This window comes from Pristis pectinata, chromosome 35, assembly GCF_009764475.1.
Source record: "Pristis pectinata isolate sPriPec2 chromosome 35, sPriPec2.1.pri, whole genome shotgun sequence".
Classification (NCBI taxonomy): Eukaryota; Metazoa; Chordata; class Chondrichthyes; order Rhinopristiformes; family Pristidae; genus Pristis; species Pristis pectinata.
In genome coordinates, this window is record NC_067439.1 from 5,039,890 (window position 1) to 5,064,288 (window position 24,399).

The 24,399-nt window shown below is 49.8% G+C and overlaps 1 protein-coding gene across 3 annotated transcripts in view; it reads right to left on the bottom strand.

Moving 5' to 3' along the window:
* Positions 1-1,568: 1,568 nt before the first annotated feature.
* The window catches only part of clasrp (CLK4-associating serine/arginine rich protein), a 54,832-nt gene continuing 32,001 nt past the window's right edge, over positions 1,569-24,399 (bottom strand). For 2 of the 3 annotated variants that reach the window (XM_052044122.1, XM_052044123.1), the window contains 5 exons: positions 24,297-24,355; positions 19,492-19,538; positions 17,549-17,631; positions 4,339-4,366; positions 1,569-3,532 (listed from right to left, as the gene is read on the bottom strand). In XM_052044122.1, the coding sequence (XP_051900082.1) occupies positions 3,490-3,532; positions 4,339-4,366; positions 17,549-17,631; positions 19,492-19,538; positions 24,297-24,355 (260 nt within the window). In that variant the 3' untranslated portion in view covers positions 1,569-3,489. Of the gene's footprint in view, positions 3,533-4,338; positions 4,367-17,548; positions 17,632-19,491; positions 19,539-24,296; positions 24,356-24,399 lie in introns of those variants that run through there. The other variant, XR_007958671.1, reaches the window with a different exon arrangement.

Below are 24,399 nucleotides of genomic sequence, written 5' to 3' on the forward strand. Positions count from 1 at the left end.
TGCATTGAGGTAGTACAGAGAGCATTGAGGTAGTACAGGGTAAAAACAATAACAGAATACAGAGTAAAGTGTCTACAGGGAAGTGCATTGCAGGTAGACAATAAGGTGCAAGGTCAAACAAGCCCATTTCATCATTCAATAGTCTTATCACCGTGGGGTAGAAGCTGTCCTTGAGCCTGGTGGTACGTGCCCTCAGGCTCCTGTATCTACTGCCTGATGGGAGAGGGGAGAGAATAACCTGAGTGGGTGGGGTCTTTGATTATGCTGGCTGCTTCACCAAGGCAGCGAGAGGTATAGACAGAGTCCATGGAGGGGAGGCTGGTTTCTGCGACGCGCTGGGCTGTGTCCACAACTTTCTGCAGTTCCTTATAGTGCTGGGCAGAGCAGTTGCCGTACCAAGCCGTGGTGCATCCAGATAGGATGCTTTCTATGGTGCATCGGTAAAAGTTGGTGAGTGTCAAAGAGGACGTGCCGAATTTCTTTAGCCTCCTGAGGAAGTAGAGGCACTGATGAGCTTTCTTGGTCGTGACATCTACGTGGTTGGGAAGCCCCAGTTCAGGAAAACGTCAGACAGCACGCTGCTCCCCTCACCCGCTGCACCTTCACCGACCATGCAGACCGATGTTTGGGGAGCAAGGCCAAGGTCGTGTGCCGTTCGAGCCCCACCCTGCAGCTTGGCCAGCAAGCGCAGACACTTCCGCAGATGCGTTGAGGTTCAGCTCCGACTATCCTGAGGCACCCACAGCACGAGACAGTGACTGGGAAAATGCTGGTGTCTCTCCTCCAAGTAACCCCACAATCGGAGTCATACAGCACAGCAACAGGCCCTTCAGCCCATCATGTCCATGCCAACCATCAACTTCCCACTTACTTATCCTATTTTTAAAAGATCCTTCCCACTTTCTCATCGACTCCTTCCCCACCCCCCAAAGATTCCAGCATGCACCCAGAGTGCTGTTGTGGGCAATTAACTCACCAACTTGCGTGCCATTGGGATGTGGGAGGGAACTGGAACACCCGGGGGAAACCCACGCGGTCATAGGGAGAAGGTAAAAACCCCACACATGGACAGCGCTCGAGGTCAGGATTGAACCTGGGTCTCTGGCAACGGATCCGGCAGCCCTGCCACTGTGCTGCCAGGTCAGAGCAGCCCCAATGCCATCTTATGGTGTGAAGAAACTTCCCCACTAACAATATTTTTTGCCTTTGTTTGTAAAATTATGCTTGAAGGGGAAGTGTAGAGGGAGTATCTAAATCATGCCGTCCCTGCCCCAGGTGTGTGTGACAGGACAGTGTGGAGGGGACTCTCCTCAGTACCTTACCTGTGCCGTCCCTGCCCTGGGATTGTGTGACAGGACAGTGTGGAGGGGACTCTCCTCAGTACCTTACCTGTGCCGTCCCTGCCCTGGGATTGTGTGACAGGACAGTGTGGAGGGGACTCTCCTCAGTACCTTACCTGTGCCGTCCCTGCCCTGGGATTGTGTGACAGGGCAGTGTGGAAGCAGATTTATTCTGTATTAAACTTACGGCATCAAACTAGGAATGCTTTTCAGAAATGAGTATAAAAATCAGGAGATAACAAAAACTTTTATTTTTGCTTAAAGTCGATAAATTTACAGAAACTGCCTCAAAAATTACAAACTGTACAAGACAAACTCCATAGAAAGTTTTCATGTTCGCCTCCAAAGAGTGGTCGAGGAGAAATTGGTCTCCCACGAAGGTGATAGGTACAGCGAGAGTAAATGACCACAGAATCGCACGTTCACAAGAGCTCTCCACCCCCCTCCCTGGACTGATTAGTTGCTGAACACAATGCAAACCTACTTGTTAATACACTTCGGCCAACAGAGGAGGACGGGAAATATGGGATCTATGTGGGTGGTGACAACCTTCTGGAGGGGCTGGAGTTTTATCCCAAGGCAGTGTTTGAGAGACCAAGTAAGGTGGCACTGTATGCATGTTCCAGAGAAGATGATGGGCAGGGTTGGCACCTCTTACGCTATTACAGAAGCATGGCATCAAAGATCCCTGCTTGGGATGGCTCTGACTGACAATGACAAACTTCTGCTCACAAATACAAGGCTTGTCTTTGAAAAGAAAACTTTTTTTTAAAATGCAGCTATCGTAGAATTGACAGGCATGACCTTTAAGCAAACCCAAACTGTCCTGAGACTAAACTAGACAGGTGCTTCCTCTGAGAGGGGCCGTCCATCTCTGGTGTTGAGCCAGCCAGTTGGTGTGCATCTTTATTTCCTGTTGCCATGTATGGTTCATGGCGCGTTGTACAGAGGTTTTGTTGTCTAGGTTATTCCGGGAGATGTGAGAGAGCTTTTGATGCTGGACTTGGGTGCTCGGGGGCACAGAGTGGTACATAAAACAGTGGCTGCTGGCACTGAAGGTGGCATACTTAGTGCCAAGCTGAGGCACAATCCACAGGCAGAATTCACTGCTAATTCAAAACGTCCGGTGCATTTCTCTGGATGGACGCAAGTCCCACTCAGATTCCTAGCACTGCCCAGGGAGAGAGGGCTGGATCAGTCCAGGAATTCCCAGGACATCCCCAGACACAGAATATGACTGGCTTTGGGAGGAGGAGCCCAACCCTTCCCAGAGTCCCAGGTGACCAAAGGGATCACCTTGTCTGCAGTCCTTCAACGGGAAAGGAAAACCAAATGTTACTCAGTGTGCCAACCAGTGCTGCCAAAAGCAGGTGCCGGTCACTTTGACTGGTCTGTGGCAAAGCTCAGGAGATGTGCGTTCATTCAAAGGCACAGGACCCAGCAGGCAGGGACATGTTCAACCACACAGCCGCGCACTTCCTTCTGACCATCGACGGTACATGGGGAGCATTGAAAGTGGGCTTCAACAGCAACACACACACACACACAAAGGCACGCGTACACGTGTGCACACACACATACGTATGTGTGCATGCACACACGCACACACACACCCACCACAAAGTGCCAACACTTTGACTGGAGAAGCAGGCCAGGTGGGGGAATAACACAGCACTGAACAGCGATGTTTGCAGGTAGTGACTGCCCAGCAAGGCTTTCTGTCAACACTGTGTTCAGAGATGGGAGGTAACTGCAGATCCTGTCCAGTTCCAGCTCGCACACATCAGGTGGACTCTGCCAACTTGATAAATATGTACACACACACACACCCTGTCACACGCCCAATCTCTCACAATGCTCGCATGTGCACACTCTCTCACACACGTTCACACTCGCACATGCACACACTCGCACACACACTCTCATACACGCACACACTGTCTCACTCCTGCATTCTCTCTCACACACGCATACACTCACACACGCATACACTCTCTGTCACACGCATACACTCTCTGTCACACGCATACACTCTCTGTCACACAAACACACACACAGTTACTACACGTCTGGCTCCTGTTGTTCTGGTAGATGGTGCTAGGTCATCACCTGGTTATGAAGGAACAGTAACTGGGGGCCTCCGTGGCCTCTAATGGCGGTGGTGAGGACTTCTTGAATGTGAGCGAGAACGTCTGGAAGACAAGACAATTCCACGGACTGAGCGCTGAGATCGTTCCCCTCCCCAACCTTCACTACAAAATGTTGAGCCGCTTGTGGGGGGGGGGTGGACTAACTGCAGAGCTCTTTCACTGAGCCAGCATGGGCAGTGTGGGCTGAATGGCCTTTAACATTATAACCAGTGGCCACCTGAAGTCAGGGCAGAGGTTGATGAGTTGGAGCGTGCAGGGGGTGAAAGGGCAGAACAGCGGGTAAGGAAGGGAGAGGGAGGAAGGTAGGGGTAGGATGGGGATAATAGCAGAGTGGGCAGGGCGAAGGGAAGGGGGGAGGTGGGCGAGGGGAGGGGAGGGAGGGGGAAGGGTGTGGGAGCAGTAGGGAGAGGAAGGGCGAGAGGGGAGGGGAGGGCGAGGGGAGGAGATTGGAAGGAAGGAGCAGGTAAGTGAGAGTGAGGGGAAGGGGAGGGAGAGGGCAGGGAGGGAGGGGGAGAGGGGAAGGTAGCAGAGGTTGGGAGAAGATCAAGAGTGTGGAATGTGGGTGGTGAGCGAGGGTTGGGTTGCGGACCAGACCCTGCTCTCTGACACTGACACACGCATGGCAGGGAGCAATGCCAGGATGGGAATGAGGTGTGGGAGCACGTGACGACCCACCCCTCCACCTCCTCCCCCTCGACCCGCGTGCTGGGACCACGTACCCACCCGCCTGGAGCAACACCCTCAGCACAGGCTGAGCGGGAGACCAGGTCACAGAGCACGGAGCCCTCAGACAGAGTGAGTGGACGTGGTCAGGGCTGAGAGACGTGGCCCACACTGGGTTCTCTTACCTCCGCGAGGAGCTGCTGTAATCACGACCTTTAGAGAGTGAAAGGAGAAGAGAGAGTCAGTGACATGGGAGACTGAATCCGCGCACCCTGACTCGTGAACATTCCCCACACACACAGCAGCTGATGCAGGGTTCTGTGAACAAAAGAATCTGAAACCCCCAGAGGAGAGGAACAGGGTCTTTGGAACAGCACGATAACCTTTGGAGCATTTGATGGCTCTGGGCCTGTACTCAATGGAGTTCAGGATGAGAGGGGGAATCTCATCAAAACCTACTGGATACTGAAAGGCCTGGAATAGAATGGACGTGGAGAGGATGTTTCCAACAGTAGGAGAGTCTAGGATCCGAGGGCACAGCCTCAGAATAAAGGGATGTCCCTTTGGATCTGAGATGAGGAGGAATTTCTTCAGCCAGAGGGTGGTGAATCTGTGGAATCCGTTGCCACAGAGGGCTGTGGAGGCCAAGTCATTGGGTGTATTTAAGGCAGAGACTGACAGGTTCTTGAGGGGGTTAAGGGGAAAAGGCAGGAGAATGAGATTGGAAACAAAAAAAATCAGCCACGATAGAATGGCAGAGCAGACTCGATGGGCTGAATGGCCCAAATTCTGCTCTTCTCTTATGGTCTTTCCACTGAACGGAAACTAAAAGATGCAGGAAATCTGAAATAGAACCTAGGACAATCTGGGAACACTCAGCAGGTCAGGCAGTGTCGGTGGAGAAGGAAACACAGTTGACACTCAGCGTCGGTGGCCTGAAACATTGCTGCTTCTCCCTCCACGGACACTGCCTGACCTGCCGAGTGTTCCCAGCAGTTTCTTTTGCGCTCCAGCGTTCCATCATGGGGGGGGGGGGCGGGGGGGAGAGAATGCTGAGCTCACTGACAGAGACACGGAGCTCAGAAGCAGGCCCTTCAGCCCAACAAGTCTACACTGACCACCGAGTACCCATTTTAATTTGGCAACAAGCTATCTGTCAGCAGAACTCAGTGGGTCGAGCAGCATCTGTCGGGTGGGGGGAATGAATTGTCGAGGATTTAGACCCAAGACATCGACAATTCCTTCCTCCTCCCACCCCGCCCCCCCCCCCCCCCCCCCCCCCAGATGCTGCTCGACCCGCTGAGTTCCTCCAGCAGATTGTGCGTAGCTCCAGATTCCAGCGTCTGCGGTCTCCTGCGTCCCCATCTATATTATCCAGCACTCGGTCAGAACCCTGCTATGGCTCGGCGATTCAGCTGTTGGCCCAGATGCTTCTTAAATGTGAGAGTCCCTGCCTCCTCCACTCCCTCAGGCAGTGTTGCAGATTCCAACCAAACCTCCCCATAGTCACCGAGTAGCGAGTGTATAAAGAGGGACAGGCTCGTTGCTAGAACAATGGGAGCAGAAACCACAGAAGCATTTGTAAAGGAATAACATCTGAAACAAGATCTTGGAAGGCCAGGGAGACTGGGTCAGTGGTTATTTGTTGAGGGGAGCCAACACAGAAGCAAAGGATTAAAACGCCTCCTCCTGCAGTGTAAGAAGCCATAACAGAACAAAATGTCCCAATGTGCTTCACAGGAGTCCTATTAAACAAAATTTGACACCCAAGGTTGTTCAAGGGAGATGACCAAAAACTTGGTTGAAGAGGCTGCCTTTGAGAAACGTTAAAAACAGAAAGGCAGAGAGGTTTTTCCCCTAAGGTCGGGTGAAACTAGAACGAGGGGACATAGGTTTAGGGTGAAATATTTGAGGGGGAACTTCTTCACTCAGAGGGTGGTGCAAGTGTAGAACGAGCTGCCAGCGGAAATGGTGGATGCGGGTTCAACTGTAACATTTAAGAGAGGTTTGGATGGGTACATGGATGGGAGGGGTTTGGAGGGATATGGCCTGGGTAGATGGGACTAGGCAGAAGATCAGGTCGGTACGGACTAGATGGGCCGAAGGGCCTGTTTCTGGGCTGTAGACTATTTAGTAAAGGAATTCCAAAGCTTAGGTCCCTCGATGGTTGAAGGCACGGTTGCCAGCGGCAGGGTGATTGAATTCAGGGATACAGCAACTGGAAAACCACTGGCCCATCTTAAAGCTCAGCTTAACTGCTGAGATAATTTTCAGCCAGCAGCTCGAGCTCAACATAGAAACGTGGTGAGCAGATTTGGGGGGGGGGGGGGGGGGGGGGGGCGTGCGCTTCGAAGAGCACAAGGAGACACATGTGCACCAAAAGAGCCAGTGGGTGGGGGCGGGATTCCACCTGTTGAGGCAGAGGGTGATCTGTAACAGGATGGGGGGAAAGGTGTGACACCTCTCTCCGTCACACACCAGTGGTGCAGCCAGGAGCTGTGCCCATGTCCCAGCTCCTGGGTCATCGGCGCAGGTCTGAAGCCAGTCTCAGCTGCTCGGACCCTACCCAAACACATGTTGCAAGTCTTATACCCTCCCCCCATGTCGTCACCAAACAAGGAGATCAAACGTGATACACAGGGATTGGGAGAATGTCTCTTTGGACCTGTTTCACCAGTCAATAGGATCACTGGAACCTCAACTCTGCATCCCTCCTACCCCTGGTAACCCCTCAGCCCTGGATTATCAAGAATCCATATCCCTCTGCCTTAAGAATATTTGCAGCCTCTGCTTTCACCACCCTTTTAAGGGAGAAAATTCCAAACACTTACAATCCTCAGAGGAACAATTTTGCCTGATCTCGTCTTAAATGCTAGAGCCATTATTTTTCAAACGGTGACCCCCATGTTCTATCCCGCTGTTATAAAACTATTAAACGGTTCCCTAGTACGATAAAGTGGACTCTTGACCTCACAATCTACCTCGTTATGGCCTTGCACCTTACTGTCTGCCTGCACTGCACTTTCTCTGTAACACTTTATTCTGCATTGTTCTTGCTTTTCCCTTGTACTACCTCGATGCACTGATGTGATGAAATGATCTGTAAAGTTTTTCACTATACCTCAGTAACCGTGACAATAATGGAACAATTTAGCTCCACTAGCGGAAACATCTTCCCTGCAACCTTGTCAAATCCCCTCAGGATGCTGTGTTCCTGAGAAATCTCATCACTGCTGCAGACTGGTTTACAGCGCCTCAGCCAGGTCGGTTCCAGCATCGCAGTGGGAATTCCTGGCATTTTTGGGATGCAGTGGAGCCTATTTTTTCAGGAGCTCGACAGGATGGCTGGGAGTAATTATGTGGTTCTTAAATGTACACGAGTCATGGTCAAAGCTTATGTCTAATAGAATTGGAATTGGTTTATTATTGTCACATGTACCGAGGTACAGGGAAAAACTTGTTCAATTCATTACACAGTGCATTGAGGTAGTACAAAGTAAACTAACAGAGTGCAGGAATAAAGTGTAACAGCTACAGAGAAAGTGCAGTGCAGGTAAACAGTAAGGTGCAAGGTCATAACGAGGTAGATTGTGAGGTCAAGAGTCCATAGTGGAGAGAACTATTTTATCCTCTGTGAGCCATTTGGGCCCAGCTTGAAGGAAGATGACTATTGGATCCAGTGACTCCCAGCTGAGCAACAGGGGTGAAGTTACTTGGTTTATTATTGTCACATGTACCGAGATACAGTGAAGGACTTTGTTTTGCATGCCGTGCATACATTTGAGTTCACAGTTAGAGCGAGTACTGGGAGGTTCCCAAGGGGGAGATCGGTCATCACGCACGGTTAGTGAAGCCTCACCAACTTGCTGAGGTTGAAAGGTGAACCACGTGCAGAGCTGAGAGACCGGACCACTCACACACCCAACGGCACAGTAGCCCACAGACCAAGTGGTGCAGAAAACGAGGAAGGGCATACATAGGGTGGATGGCCGGAATCTTCTTCCCAGGCTAGAAATGTCTAATACTAGAGGACATAGTAAGGTGAGAGGAGTAAGTATATAAGGCAAGCTGCCATAAATGGTATCAGGTCAAGAGTAGGTTGTAGGGAAAGAAATGCGATTCAGTCAACTTCAACAGCTTCAGACCTGATAGAAATTTATAAAATAGAAGTTTATAGATGGGGTAGAGAGGCATAGGTAGGGTAGACAGTCAGAATCTTTTATCCCCAGGGTAGAAGTGTCAAGTACTAGAGGACGTGCATTTAAGGTGAGGGAGGGAAAATTTAAAGGGAATGCCAGGGGCAAGTTTTTCTTAAAACAGAGAGTGGCAGTTGACTGAAGTGGGCTGCCGGGGAGAGTGGTGGAAGCAGGTACAACCGTGGCTGTTCGAGGTAAAGAAGCCGTTGGATAGACACATGGATATGCAGGGAATGGAGGGATGTGGACCATGTGCAGGCAGAAGGGATTTAGTTTAATACAGCATCGTGTACGGTGCAGATATGTGGGCTGAAGGGCCTGTCTCTGTGCTGCACTGTTCTGTGTTCTAAGTTTTGTTTTACACAGAGTGGCAGGTGCCTGGCACAGGCTGCCAGGGGTGGTGGTGCAAGCAGGTACAACAATGGCGTTTAAGAGGCATTCAGACGGGGATTGGAGGGGTGGAGGGCACTTACAGGCAGATGGGATTAGTTTAAACTGGCACCATGGTTGCCATGGAGATTGTGGGCCAAAGGGCCTGTTCCTGTGCTGCTCTATACAAGTCTGGTAAATGGGGATCGCACAAGGGTCAGCGTGAACAAAACGGGCCTAAAGGCCTGTTTCCACACTGTAGGCAACAAAGTCTTACTCGTGGTGAGTCACTTCTGACTCAGGAAGGCACAGAACCACCATCCCAAATGTTAAAGTAAGACTGTGAACCCAAAAGTTTGGGGGAATTCACACTGGCCACAGCAATATCCTCCGCCAGTGACCACACTTCAGACCATAGCCCACTCATTGTAAAACACAGCGAGGAGGGACAGGGTTGTGAAAGGTCCTATTGCGGTCTGTCCCTTCAGTGTTGGGTGACGCTGTGCAAAGTCTACAAAGGCATTCCACACCAGCTTGTGGCTGTTAATTCCTTTGGACTTGTGCAGTTCTGGTTAGACCAGAATGGTCAGATCCCACTGCTGGGTTGTAACAAGCTGGCACCAGGGGTGTTGTTTTCTGCTTGGGGAGGGAGCAGCAGGAATCGTACAACAGGACGCAAGTCTGGATGTGAAAATACAGTGCTCCCTCTGTACTGGTGCCAGGAGGGGTCAGCCTGGAATGGGAACCGAACTCAGCACTTTCTGACTCAAGAGGCAAGAGCTGCTGTAGTAGGGTATCAAGTCAAGGGTAGATTGCAGGGAGGGAAACCCGATTCGGTCAGCTTCAACAGCTTTGGGGCGGCTCTGGGAGATGTGATGAGATGACACATGATGCCAGCTCTTTATAAACTCTGCAGTGGGTAAGGATTAGTGGTGGGGAAACAGAAAACAGAACCAGCTGGTTCTCCTTCCCCTCCCGCACTCAGTAACGAGCATTTCCTTCTTGTGACAAGCAGAAACCTGAGCGTGGATCAGGAGGTTAACGCAGCGCTGCAGAGACCTCCCCTGACACCACAGGACCGGGTGGGGCACGAATCACCAGCAACGTGCATTTACATAGCAGCCTTTAAGACAGTAAAATATCCCCAGACACTTTGCAGGAGCATCGTTAGATAAACTGATAGTGAGATGCGAAAGGAAATGGGAGGTTGGTGACCCATACCTGACCCACGGGGGGAGGTTATAAGGAGCATCTTGAAGAAGGCGAGGGGGAAAGTTTTGGGAGCAAATTGCAGTCCTCAGCGGCTATACAGTGGAGGGCAATGGGCACTAATGGAGGACTGCTGGAAATTGGGCTGCACGTGCCAGAACGGAGACATTTACAGCAGTGGGAGGCTAATCGGCCCATCATGTCCCTGCCCACCAAAAATGGAGCTGATTAGGTTACTGCCGCTTCTGAGAGTCCATAGTCCTGCAGGTCCCAGCTTGTCCAGGCACATCTTGCACGTGGTGGGCCTTTTACCTTCACCGCAATGAGCGTTCTATATTATGGGTAACTCCCCCCCCCACCAATCTCCCCCTAACCCTTCCACCAAGTAACTTAAGTCTGCTGCTCGACTCACTGAGTTCCTCCAGCAGATTGCTTGTTGCTCCAGATCTGCAGTCTCTTGTGTCTCTAACTTAAGTCTGTACCCACACAGACCTGGAGACAGACAAGACTGCAGATGCTGGAATCTGGAGCAACACACAATCTGCTGGAGGAACTCTGCAGCTCGAGTAGCATCTGTGGGGGGGGGGGGGGGGGGGGGGGGTAAGGAATTGTTGATGTTTTGGGTTGAAACCCTGCATCAGTCCTGCAGATTGTTTGCTGCCCCATTATAGGAAATAAATCCATCCCGCTCACCTCTACAAGTCTCTCAGTTTTACCGATCACAGTTAAATCAGCGGTGCAGCGGGTCGAGCCGCTGCCTCACAGCTCCAGTGACCCAGGTTCAATCCTGACCTCTGGTGATATTTGTGTGGAGTTTGCACCTTCTGCGCGCGTGTGACTGCTCTCACACCTCCCAAAGTCATGCGGGTTGGTAGGTTAATCAGCCGCTGTAAATTGCCCCCAGTGTGTAGGGGAGTGGTGGAATGTGGGGGGGGGGGTGGAGTTAATGGGAATGTGGGGGGAATAGAATGGAATTAGCACAGAAGGGCATTGATCGCTGGTGTGGATTTCATGCCCGTAGGGCCAGTTTCCCCAGTGTCTGACTCTATGACTCAGTTTCTTTGTTCCAAAGAAAACAACCCTGGTCTCCCCAACCCAGCCAAGATCTTCATAAATCTCCTCTGCACCTTCCCCAGTGCTGTCACATCCTTCCTGTAAGTGCGGTGACCAGAACTGTACACAGAACTCCCACTGTGGCCGAACCAGTGTTTTATACAAAAGCAAAAACAACTGGAGATGTAAGAATCTGAAATGAGAGCTGAAGATGCTGGAAGTACCAACCTGAAATGTTACAACACTCTTGCCCTCTTCACAGATGCTGCCTGACCTGCCGTGTCTTTCTAGCACGGAGACACAAAAAGATGGCAGATGCTGGAAATCTGCAGCCACACACAAAGGCACTGGAGGAACTCAGCAGTCAGGCAGCAAGTGTAAAGGGAAACGGACAGTCGGTGGTTCAGGTCGAGACCCTTCATCTGGACTGAGAGAGAAATGGGAGAAGAGGTGGAGGGAAGGGGTGGGGTAAGAGTTGGCAGGTGAGGGAGGTGATAGATGGAAGTGACAGAAGGCTGAAGATGATGGAATCTGATAGGAGAGGAAGGTAGAGCTTGGAATAAAGGGGGCTTTCTGGCATTTTGTGTTCGATTAGCGTTTTATACAGTTTGAGCATAAACTCCCTGCTCCCGCATCCAATGACGATGTGGACAAAATCCAATATCCTGCAGACTTCATCATCTCTATGTTAGAACCTGGAACAGTACAGCACAGGAACAGGCCCTTCGGCCCACAATGTTGTGCTGAACTAAATAAGCTAATTACACCTAATCCGCTCTACCTGCACACGGTCCATATCCCTCCATTCTCTGCAGATTCATGTGCCCATCTGAGAGTCTCTTAAACGCCTCTGTCGTATCTGCCTCCACCACCACCCCTGGCAGCACATTCCAGGCACCCACCGCTCTCTGCGTAAAAGACCTGCCCCACACGTCTCCTTTGAACTTTCCTCCCTCACCTTAAACGCATGCCCTCTAGTATTAGACATTCCGACCCTGGGGAAAAGAAACTGGCTGTCTGCACTATGCCTCTCAATCTTATAAACTTCTGTCAGGTCTCCCCTCAGCCTCCGCTGCTCCAGAGAAAACAACCCAAGTTTGTCCAACCTCTCCTTACAGCTCATACCCTCTAATCCAGGCAGCATCCTGGTAAACCTCTTCTGCACCCTCCACATCCTTCCTGTAATAGGGCGACCAGAATCGAATGCGATACCCCAGGTTTGTGTTCTGCTGCCTTCAGGGATCTGTAGACATGCTTTCCAAGATCCCTCTGCTGCCCTACACTTCCTAGCACCCTGCTATTTATCATGTATTCCCTTGTTTTGTTTTCCCTTCTGGATTAAATTCATTTGCCACCTTTCTCCGTGTGACCTGTCCACTGACACCACAGGCAGCAGCAACATAGGTGACGCTGGTGAGCTGGGTGCAGAATGGTGAGTGGCAGTCTCAGATCAGAGTTGATGCTAAAACTGGACACAGAGTGGAGGACGGAACCCGTTCCTCTCTCTCTCTCTGCCTCCCCAGGACATTCCCAGCTTCTCCAGGGGTCCTAATAAAAGCAGAAACAGCTGGAAAAACAGGTCAGGCGGCATCTGTAGAGAGAGAGGAAGAGTTCGGAGTTCCTATTGCACGTGACCGATAACCGAGGGCCGGCACAGTCAGTGCAGGGACTGCAGCTCCTCGGAATACTGCTGCGTTGGACCTGAGGGGGGAGAGTGGATAGGGTGGGCTTGTTTTCCCTGGAGCAAAGATAGCTGAGATTAGGAAAGGCACAGATAGAGTAGAGAGCCAACATCTTTTTGCCATGGTAGGGGGATCAAAAACAAGAGGGCATAGGTTTAAGCTGAGAGGATGGAGTTTTAAAGGGGATCTGAGGGGTAAGTTTTATTTTTACACAGACAGTGGTTGATATCTGGAACTCGCTGCCAGAGGTGGTGGGGGAATCAGATACATTCACTACATTTATGAGATATTTAAACAAGCACATACATAGGCAAGGCATAGGATACAGTCCTAATGCAGGTGAATGAAACCTACCGAATACTGAAAGGCCTGGAGAGAGTGGATGTGGAGAGGATGTTCCCATCAGTAGGAGAGTCTAGGACCCGAGGGCACAGCCTCAGAATAAAGGGACGTCCCTTTGGAAATGAAGTGAGGAGGAATTTCTTCAGCCAGAGGGTGGTGAATCTGTGGAATTTGTTGCCACAGAGGGCAGTGGAGGCCAAGTCATTGGGTGTATTTAAGGCAGAGATTGACGGGTTCTTGATTGGTAAGAGGAGTTAAGGATTACAGGGAGAAGGCAGGAGAATTATTTTTTAAAAAATCAGCCATGATTGAATGGCAGAGCAGACTCGATGGGCTGAATGGCCTAACTGTGCTCCTAATATCTTATGGTCTAAATGGGATTAGCGTAGATGGGTCAGCATGGACGCGGTGGGCTGAAGGGCCTGTTTCTCTGCTGTACGACTGACTCTATGACCAGATAGGGCAGCGATGCCAAAAGTGCCCCGAGTGCTTGTGCCCAAATGATGGACCCACTTCCAGCTGGTGCTCGGGTCCTGAAGCCAGATGTGGAACCCTACAGCACGGATCAGTGTGCGATTCAGCCAGTCTGCTCTGGTGGCTCTTCCCAAGAACTCTGATAACCACGGTCTCCCTTCCATTTCCACACAAGCCTGCAAAAAACACTTCACATCAAGTGTACACCACCCTCCATTGACTCTGTTCCTCAGTCACCAGCTCCAACCTTCTCCCAGGTAAGTGAATGAACCAGAGTGATTGATCTGACCCAAAGGCAAGTCTTGTACCAAATACTGTACCACCACTGAGCACCCAGACCTGCCCCTGTCCCATCACCAGCTGTTCAAACCTCAAGCCTTTGTACTTGCTACTGCCCAGACTTCCAACACATGCCTGGCTCTCCTCTAATAAATGGAAGACAGAGAAAACTCTACTCCATGCGTCTCATCTTACATCATGTCTTACTTATGCAAGAAGGCAAAGGGGTGACCTGATAGAGACGTACAAAACTATGACATGTAATAGATAGGGTAGGTAGTAAGAAGGTTTTGCCCATGGTGGAGGAGTCTAAAACACAAAGGCAGAGGTTTAAGGTGAGAGGGAGGCTTGGAGGGGATTTCCCACACAGAGAGTGATTGATATCTGGAATGTGCTGCCAGAGGAAGTGATGGAGGCAGATACATTTATAAGACTACATTTAAGAGGCATTTAGACAGGCTCTTGAAAAGCCAAGGCATACAGACCTAATGCAGGCAAATGGGATTGGTTTACATAGGTTTAATGCGTCTGTGCTCTGTGACTCTACTGCTGACCGACATTGGCCCTCAGTTAAGCAATGTCCTTGTAAAATTCTCGCCCTCGTGTTCAAATCCCTCTGTGGTCTCGCCCCTCCCCATCTCTCCAATTCTAAGAAAGGTCCTGACCCAAAACGCTGACCATCTGCTTTTCTCCATGGATGTTGCCTGGCCTGCTGAGGTCCTCCAGCATCCTCGTGTTTTTCATCTAGATTCCAGCATCTGCAGTCCTTTGTTTCTCTGCAACGCTCAGCTTTGAGCTCTAACTCTTCCTGATTTTAATTGCCCCATCACTTGCCAAGAAAGCACACCAGTGCCTCTACTTTCTCAGGAGGCTAAAGAAATTTGGCATGTTCCCGATGACCTTCACCAACTTTCATAGATGCACCTTAGAAAGCATCCTATTCAGATGCATCACGGCCTGGTACGGCAACTGTCCTGTCCAGGACAGCAAGAAACTACGGAGAGTTTTGGATACAGCTCAGCACATCATGGAAATCAGCCTCCCCTCCACGGACCGTGTCTACAATTCTCACTGCCTTGGTAAAGCAGCCAACGTAATCAAAGCCCCCTCCCACCCCCGACATTCTCTCCCCTCACCCCCACCATCACCCCGCTCCCTTCAGGCAGAAGATACAAAAGCCTGAAAGCACATACCACCAGGCTTAAGGACAGCTTCTATCCCGCTGTTATAAGACTATTGAACGTCCCCTTGTACGATAAGATGGACTCTTGACCTCACAATCGACCTTGTTGTGGCCCTTGCACCTTATTGTCTGCCTGCACTGCACTTTCTCCGTAACACTTTATTCTGTTATTGCTTTTCCCGTGCCCTACCTCGATGTACTGATGTGATGAAATGATCTGTATGGATGGCAAGCAAAACACTGTCGGTAAACGTGACAATAATAAACGAATTTACCAATTTCTCTGTAACTTCAGCTGTCAAAGCCCCAAGTTCTGGGATTCTCTCTCTTAACCTCACTGACTCCCAACTTCTCCCTTTAAGCTGTTTGTTAGAATGTCTCTTTGACTGAGCTCTTGGTGGCCTGCCCTTGTATCTCGTGTGGCTTGCTGCCAGTTGTTGTTTATGACACCACTGTGAAGCACCTTGGGACACTACGCTACATTAAAGGTAGAACGTAAACAGGAGATGTTGACTGCCTTTGTGTGTGTTTCAGTCTGCAGCACCAGACCAACAAGCTTGGTACTGAAGCTGCAGGCAAACTGGTTTGAAGCCTATTGAGTGTTGACTTTAAAGGCTCAAGTTTAATTTTATCTGCAACTGGGTGAGAAGCCATTGTTGGAGGGGGCACAATGAAGTCAAGGCACCACCTGGTGGCAAGACTCATTACTGCAGTTCAATAAAGATCAAGAGAACTCCAATCATCTGGCACACTAGGAACTTCGGTGGTGCAGGACTGTCAGATTTTCTGGACTACTGGATGTTATAATAATATCCCAACATACTTTTAATTTACACTAATGTATTAAGCTTTCTGGTGAACCCAATAAGTTCAAAGAGAGCGCAGGAACACCCGAGACCCGGCATTGGCAGAGGGGGAATCCCGGGCTCCGGTGAGTTTCGTTCAGCAGGGGAATCACAGGTCCCGGTGAGTCTCTGTGTTGTGTGGGAAGCCTGGGCCTTGGTGAGTCTTAGGGGAGTGCAGGAAACATTACCCGTGAGTCAGTAGTCCAACCACTGGGATTTCCGAACAGTCGGATGGCGGATCATTGGCGTTTTACTGCAGTCCGCCGTAGAATTACTTAGTACCATTTACAATGTGAAAAGTGACAAATTCACCAACAGCAAACCATCCCACTCACAGCAATGAGTTGTGAAGATCATACTTCCGATGCTGGGTAAGGAATGAATATTCAGCAGAGAGAGCCGCGCTCATCTGCTCCAACAGAATTGGTGTGAGAGCTTTCCAATTTGTTAAATGGCTGTGTCCCCCAAATGACAGTCCCCTTCTTCACTCAAACCTGACAGAACATCGAACAGCACAGCACAGCACAGGAACAGGCCCTTTGGCCCACAAAACCTGACGCCAAATTAAACTAAATCCCTTCTGTCTGCACATGATCCATATCCCTCCATTCCCTGCACATTCACGTTAGATAAACACTATTATCATATCTGCCTCCACCACCACCCCTGGCAGCCCGTTCCAGACACCCCCCACTCTCTCCTCTAACTTTTCCCTCTCAACTTAAATGCATATCCTCCAGTATTTGACATTTCTACCCTGGGAGAAAGATTCTGACTGTCTACCCTATCTATGCCTCTTATAATCTTATAAACTTCCATCAGGTCTCCCCTCAGTCTCCGACACTCTATTAAAAACAACCCAAGTTTGTCCAATCTCTCCATATCTACCCTCTAATCCAGGCAGCATCCTGGTAAACCTCTTCTGTACCCCTGCCAAAGTCTCCATGTCCTTCCTGTAATGAGGCAACCAGAATTGCACACCATACCTGCAAATGCTGCCTTTAAAACATGGACAAAACTGACACAAAAAACTCTGCAGATGCTGGAATCTGGAGCAACACACTCACAGTGCTGGAGGAACTCAGCAGGTCAGGCAGCATCCACGGAGGGAAATAAACAGTCGATGTTTCGGGCCGAGACCCTTCATCAGGACTAGAAAGGAAGAGGGCAGAAGCCAGAATAAGAAGGTGGGGGGAGGGGGAGGAGCACACGCAGACAGGGGAGAGGTGAGTCCAGGTGATAGGTGATAACAGTAGTCAGTGGCATTTTAAGACAGAACTGACCCCAAGCTCTCATTCGCCCATCCTCCCCAAGGGCAGAAGTGAACTATTAAACACAAGGGACTGTCAATGCTGGAATCTGAAGGAAAAAACAAACTACTGGAGGAATTCAGTGGGTTGAACAGGTAGCCTGTGCAAAACTTTGAAGAGCTGTAAGGCTATTACAGCACAGCAGGCCAGCCGGGTGGGTGTTTAAGCTCATGCGTCTCCCTCTGCGCCTCCCCCCCCTGTAGTTCCTCCCATCTTCACTGTGTTATCTGAAGACTTTGCCTCTGACAGTGCTGCACGGCCTCGTCCGGTGTGTTCAGCTCCTAGAGTGAGACTGGACCCAACATTCTGCAGAGGGCAGCTCGTTCACTCACGCCTACCCAGCTCCCCCGGTGTGACGTGCACGGTGGGGCTGATGCTAAATGTCCTGCGGCAGCCAGAGCTGGGACACAACCTCCCGCAACCCTCTGCGCAGACGCCGCGGACGGTACGCACCGTGTCTCGGCGAGGAAGAGCGACTTCTCCTCGGGTACTCCTTCTCCCACTCATCCCGCTCCTTGTCTCTGCGTTCCCTCTCCCTGAGCAAAGGAACAAAGCACAACCTGCGTCACTCTCGCTCCCACCTCACCTGGCAGCTTTTCAGGCCTGTTTCAATTTAAGCTTGGCTACTTCTACTTCATCAACGTGCTCTGCCCTCCTGACCGCTGCCTTTCACTCGGTTATTTGTGAGAACTGGCTACCATCACATTTAGGCATGGAAGCTCTGATTTTAACCCAAGGGTTCAAGTGCGATCCAGTCAGGCACCCATTCCACATCCCGCTCACTTCTACTCTCTCGAATTTGATCGGGAGGGGGGTTACGTGCTGCCCAGAAACTGCAGGACTGGGGTGGTATTAATGGGGATTGTGTGCTGAGTGGCAGGAATCACTGAGTGGCCATCAGGAACAGGATCCTGGTCTGGAATCATCACCCTTCCATATCTGGGAACCCTGGGGCTGGTGTCAGCTTGTCAAAATTCTAGCCCCTGGTCAACAACTTAACCAGAAAGATGCCAATGATCACAATTTACTTCTGATTCACTGGAGAAGCTGCAGAACGTCGATAACCAAAGCACAGGAGACCCAAGAGCAGCAGAGTGTCGAGATATTGATGTGAACTACCCAGAATCTGGGCTGGTTATAACTGGGGCTCATGTGCTGTCATGCAGTCTTAACTGTTGGTAGTAACCACCCAGTGGCCATCGAGAACAAGATACAGTGCTGGGGAAATGTGCATGTATATAGACACACAAAACATTTCAACAAGGGAAATTATTCTTTAAGCTGTGATTGATGATGCTGCAAGCAGACTCTGAGGGAAACATAAAACACTGCAGTGTGAGTGATCAGACTAGTTTTAGCTACACTCTGAGGAACTAATGTGCCATTCATTATGAGCTCTACTGAGGTCAGGAGGCACCCTGTGGGAAGTCAGGAGTTTAAACAATAAGCAGTGCTCTCGTCCTTCCCGCTCTGCTTGAGAGCTGGAAAGTGTACAGACTTCCCCCTGTTCAGTAAACTGGCTTACAGTCACCAGTCACCTGCTATCCTGCACTGAACTTTGCAGTACAAAAAAAACGCACAGGCAGCAAGCCACACAGTAATATGCTCTGGGTCCTGGCCCAGGAAGGTCTAGAGTTAAACCACAGGCATTGCCTGTGGATGTCGATGGGAATAATGTGGCAGAGTTGTAGAAAGGTTAATTTGCTGGGCTAGTATCCAGAAGCCTGGAGGCTCGGGTTTAAATCCCACCAACACAGCTGGGGAATTTGAATCCAAGTAATTAAATAAATCTGGAGTTAAAGACAGGTTCCAGCAAAGCCGTGAAACCACTGGACTGCCATTAAGGATCTGTGGTTCACTTATGCTCACAGAGAGCAAAAGCCACCAGCCTGACCCTGCCTGTGGATCCAGAACCGATGGTCCGAACCGCCCTCTGAAACAGCCCGCACAGCACTCAGTTAAGGAGCAATTAGACAATGCTAATAAACGCTTGCTGGCGATGTCCATGGTGAATGAATGACGAGGGGGTTGGAGCTTGCACCTGGCACCTTTGACGAGTGATCACGGCCTGGGGTTAGACGTGAGGAACGGACGGTCCCCCGGCGGGAGGGTGGGTGGAGGAGCGAGGTTGGGGGGGTGGGGGGTGCGACTTGCTTCATTAATCAACAGGGCCGCTGCAGGTTAGAGAAGTCTCCAAACAGCTCAGAGACATGAGGGCGCATAAATTAATGGCGGTCCCCACTGCCAGGTTTCCAAACCACGCAAACCACCCCCCCCCCCACCCCCCGACCAGGTCACCCGCAGTGAAATCGGCTTTCTGATCAGAGACAGCTTTGCGGCAATTTGCCGGGGCAGAGGGAGACAGATGGTTCACAGAGGGAGGAGAAGAGTATTACTTCAGGCGAATTTTTCGAGCCATTGCTCGCAGCTCGTCTTCTCGTTCCTGAAAGGAAGAAGAGGATCTATTACTGTGTGCTGTCGGTAGGTAACCGAGACCTTCCTCACCCACTTGGCTGTGTGTTCCGGCAGAGGTCCCGTGCTCCCCCTCCCTGCATTACTGTTTTCCCTTGCTCCTTTACCCTGGCGCCAAAGTTGCGGTGTCATCCAGTGGTGTAGCGGGTAGTGCTGCCACTCAGTTTCGATCCTGACCTCGGGCACTGTCTGTGTACAGTCTGCACATTCTCCCTCTGACTGTGTGGGTTCCCTCCCACATCTCAAAGACGTGTGGGTCAGTGGGTTAATTGGCTGCTGTAAATTGCACCCCGCCCCCAAAAGTGAGTGTGGGATTAGGGGGTGGGAGTTATGGGCAACATCCATCATTAAGGACCCCCACCATCCGGGCCGTGCCCTCTTCCCGATGCTGCCATCAGGCAGGGGGTACAGGAGCCTGAAGACCCACACCTCAAGGCTCAACAACAGCTTCTTCCCCACTGTGCTCCCCGTGTCTGCGTGGGTTTCCTCTGGGTGCTCCGGTTTCCTCCCACATTCCAAAGACGTACAGGTTAGGAAGTCGTGGACGTGCTATGTTGGTGCCGGAAGTGTGGCGACACTTGCGGGCTGTCCCCAGAACACTCTACGCAAAAAGATGCATTTCACTGTGTGTTTCAATGTACATGTGACTAATGAATAAATCTTATCTTGAACCAATCTGAGAACCCTTAACACTACCTCGGACTCTATTTCATTTTTCTCTCAACTTGTTCTAGTGTCATTATGTTTGTTTTCATTTATTTTTGTCATGTAAGTTAGGTACAATTTATGTTAATTGTGGTTTATGTTAACGTATTTGTCCTGTCCGTAATGCACTGTGCTGCTGCTGCAAATAGCTAACTTTCATAGCATTTATACCCTGGTTATACGCACGACAATAACCTTGAACTGGGGAGAAGGGGTTACAGGGAAAACCAGTGGGGAATGAGATTGCTCTGTGAGTCAGCTTAGATTCGATGGGTCAAACTGGCTTCCTTCACAGGGCGATATGGAAACTCAGTTGACATCCCTCCCTGGTGACGTGCTTTGTGATGACTTTAACCTTCACAAATAACCTCTGCTTCCTTGCCCTCTCACCTCTGGAGTCCTCCGCAACAGGTTGTGCGCTCACCCCACCGCAGCCTCCCCAACTCCCAGTGTCTTCCCCTCCAGTCGTCACTACACCTGCACCATCACTGGTGCGGTGCTGAGCTGGACCCTTCTCTCTGCCTTCAGGGGCCTCAAGTCTCTCCCAATTTGTTGCATCTGGCTTCTCTTTCTTAACTCCACCTTGTAAAATGCGAGGGTAGGAGGCTGTCCCAATGACCCCAGAGCTGGGATATGGTCTCCCACTCAGTGTCATACAGCATGAGAACAGACCCTCTGGCTTAGAGAGCCCACACCGACCAGTAATCACACATTTACTACACCAATCTCATTTTATTCTCTCACATGCTCATTAACTTCCCCCAGATTCAACTGTGCACCTACACACTGGGGGCAATTTAGAGTGGCCAATTAACCCACCGACCCCGCACGTTGTTGGGATGTGGGAAGAAACCCACGCTGTCACGGGAAGAATGTGCAGACTTCACACAGACAGGATGGAACCCAGGTTACTAAGCTGTGAGGCAGCAGCTCTGTTCTCACCCCCACTGGGCCAAGTGGTCTGGTGCCTGTGTAATTCTCCAAGTGGTACAACGTCAGCCTGGGCTCTTCACAACAACAAAGTACTCTCACGCAGCCTGGCTGAGATCGGAGATACAGCTGCCGACGGCACCACATCTCAGGCAGGACGTATACTAAGGACTGCTGGAGGGCTTGTAACAAGTGTAAAAACTGGAACTAGAAGGGTGTTTCTGGGGGGTGCAGTCAGGTGGTCTGAACTGTGACCAGATGTGGTCCAGAACCCTCAGGGCAATCTCAGTCTGGGACTCTGAAGGAGCTCACTGCTTAGTCCACCCTACTCTCTCCCCACAGTCCTTCCTTCAACTCCCGTCGCCTCCATGCAAGAACTCAGCAAAAGAAAATTCTTATGCCCCTCCTGGCCTCTGCTTATCGACTTCCCTGTCCAGACATTGAAACTCTCCTCAATTTCTTAAATTCTCCATTAAATTTTTTCCTTCACCTTCTCTGGTCTGAGGAGGACTCCAGTTTTATTCTCTGGTATCAACCTGGTGAATCTCCTCTGGACCATCTCCAAGGGACACTTGGTATATAAATAACAGGACTGACAAGCAGATGAAATAATCATGGAGGCTGCTGAGATTCTAGTGCCTAGAGACACTGCAATTATGATGGGTTCAGTCCATGCAGTGAATGCAATCATACTGAGGGTGGTAACTCTATCCAGTTAGTACTTATACCCCTTCTCCAATAAAACATGCCTGGATTAGAGGGCATGTGCTATCAGGAGAGGCTGGACAAACTTGGGCTCTTTACTCTGGAGCAGCGGAGGCTGAGGGGTGATCTGTTGGAAGTGTATAAAATTACGAGGGGCATAGATAGGGTGGACAAGCAGTATCTTTTTCCCATTATTGAGCAATCCAATACCAGAGGGCATGCATTTAAGGTGAGAGGGGGTAGGTTCAGAAGAAACATGAAGGGTAAGTTTTTTTTAACTCAGAGAATGGTGGATACCTGGAATGTGTTGCCTGATAGGGTGGTGGAAGCAAATTCATTGGGGGCTTTTAAGAGGGGCTTGGATGGGCACATGAATGAGAGGAAAATGGAGGGATCTGGGCATTCTGTAGGTAGGATTAGCTATGTCGGCACAACATTGTGGGCCGAAGGACCTGTTCTGTGCTCTACTGTTCTATGTTCTTAATAAATTTAGTTGGAGCTACTTGTAGTACTCATTAGGAATTCCAAGAAGTGTATCTGTACCTTGAGGGATGTGGAAATTAATGGGAATAGGGATTTAACTTAATTTCCCCCCTCCTATCCCAGCCCACAATAGAGGCTCTGTGGTATGCAGCTGTGCATCAATGAGGGAAGATCCCTGGTCTAGACTGAACACTATCCACCTGGGATAATCAAGATACAGTTCCTTAAATACTCGATTCTCAAATAATTAAAAAGTCTAATAGAAAGTTGGCCTCAAGGGGATGGAATACATGAAGGAGTGGACGTTGTGCTCTAGCCTGGATACAGACCTGTGGACTCAGTTTGCTTTGCTCCTCTCTTTTCACCATTCACTCACCGAATGTGGAAGCCACTGGCACCGTCAGTGTTTATTGCTGCATTAACCACATGGTTTGCTCAACCATTAGAGAGGGCAGATCAGATCACTGATGTGCAAATGAAATCACATTCAGGCTGGATGGAAGATGATGATGAGAATGAACCAGTTTGCTTTCCTATTCATAGTTAATATCCCCGAGTCCCGTTTTCCAATTCTAGATTCATTTGAAGTTAAAATCTCCCTGCAATCATGACAGGATTTAAACTCGTGCTTCCTTTCTGTTGTTAGGGATTATTCTGGAGTTATGAAATTACGGATAGCAGGTATTAATTAAAATGAGAATCAGTCTTCAGGAAATAAAACCGGTTCATAATTTAACTTCAGTTGATACGTGAAGGGTATTGAAACCAATCATTGGGCGAGGGACATTCTGATTCTGTCTGATTGAAACTACTCAGGGGGAGACAACAGATGAATGTTCAGGTTAACTGGTGGTCATTGAAAACTCAGGACGAGATCAAAGAAGGCATTAAGTGGCCATCCCCTGTATTAACACATTGTTAAAGATGTATCCCTGCCGCTTAATGCACAGTTCAGGACAGGTCTGTTTTGTCACTTAACATTCTGGCTAGTTGTATATTAGGGAGCCCTCCCTTAACACTGTGACTAAAGAGGTACATTTTGGGTGTCTGGAGTTTGTGCTCAGAAGCTTTCGGACCAGCCACCAGCATTTGAATATTCAAAGAGGTCCTGCTAGTTTGGATCTGCTACCATTGTGAATATGTGATTCTGCAAAGTTACCCGTCTACATTCAAAATGTTAAAGTTAAGTTGGTGATTATAGCCATGGAAACTGCAGTTAACTGTTTATTGGTGTCTTTGTGTTCAAAAAGTACAAAACATTGCATGAGGGGAGGAGAACTAGTTTCTCTCCAGAAGGTCTGCTGTGTTGAATAAAGGCTTTTATATCACCAGCTTCAGGGTCTCTGGTGACTCAGTCAGTCACAACGTTTGGGGGCTTGTCCGGGATTTGAACACGGGACCTAAAGAATGGTTCTCATTTTAATTAATACCTGCTATCCATAATTTCATAACTCCAGTATAATCTCCGACACTGTGACCATTAGTCCGGTAACAGTGATTGTACTTTCACCACACCTCCTACTAGTCTTGGAAAGAGCACATTGCTGATTCATCACAATGATACCAGAACTTAGAAGTTTAAGTGATAAGTGTAGTGTGTACAAATTTGGGTTTAGATTGCTCCGGGATGATCACACGGTGGGTTTTGAAGGGGTTTATTCCATTTGAATCTCCAGTGGGAGATTCTAAATAACATCGGAGACTATTGACAAAATCAGGACACCCTTCCTCTCTTATCACACGAGGGAACAAAGGTTACCTGGAGCCGATAGCTAGATCTGCTCTGATGTAATGGAATTGAGGAACAGGCTCAAGGGGTGGAACTGCTTCCTCCCATTTCTGAACTTCCCTCAGCCACATCAACAAGGGGCGTAGTGGGAATGCCACTGCTGCTCTGGGAGCTTACCTGTCGCTCCTGTTCTTGCTGCAGCTGTTTCTCCTGCGCGGCCTTCTTGTCTGCTTTAACTGTGGCAAAAACAAATAACAGGTCACTTCTACTTCTGTGACAA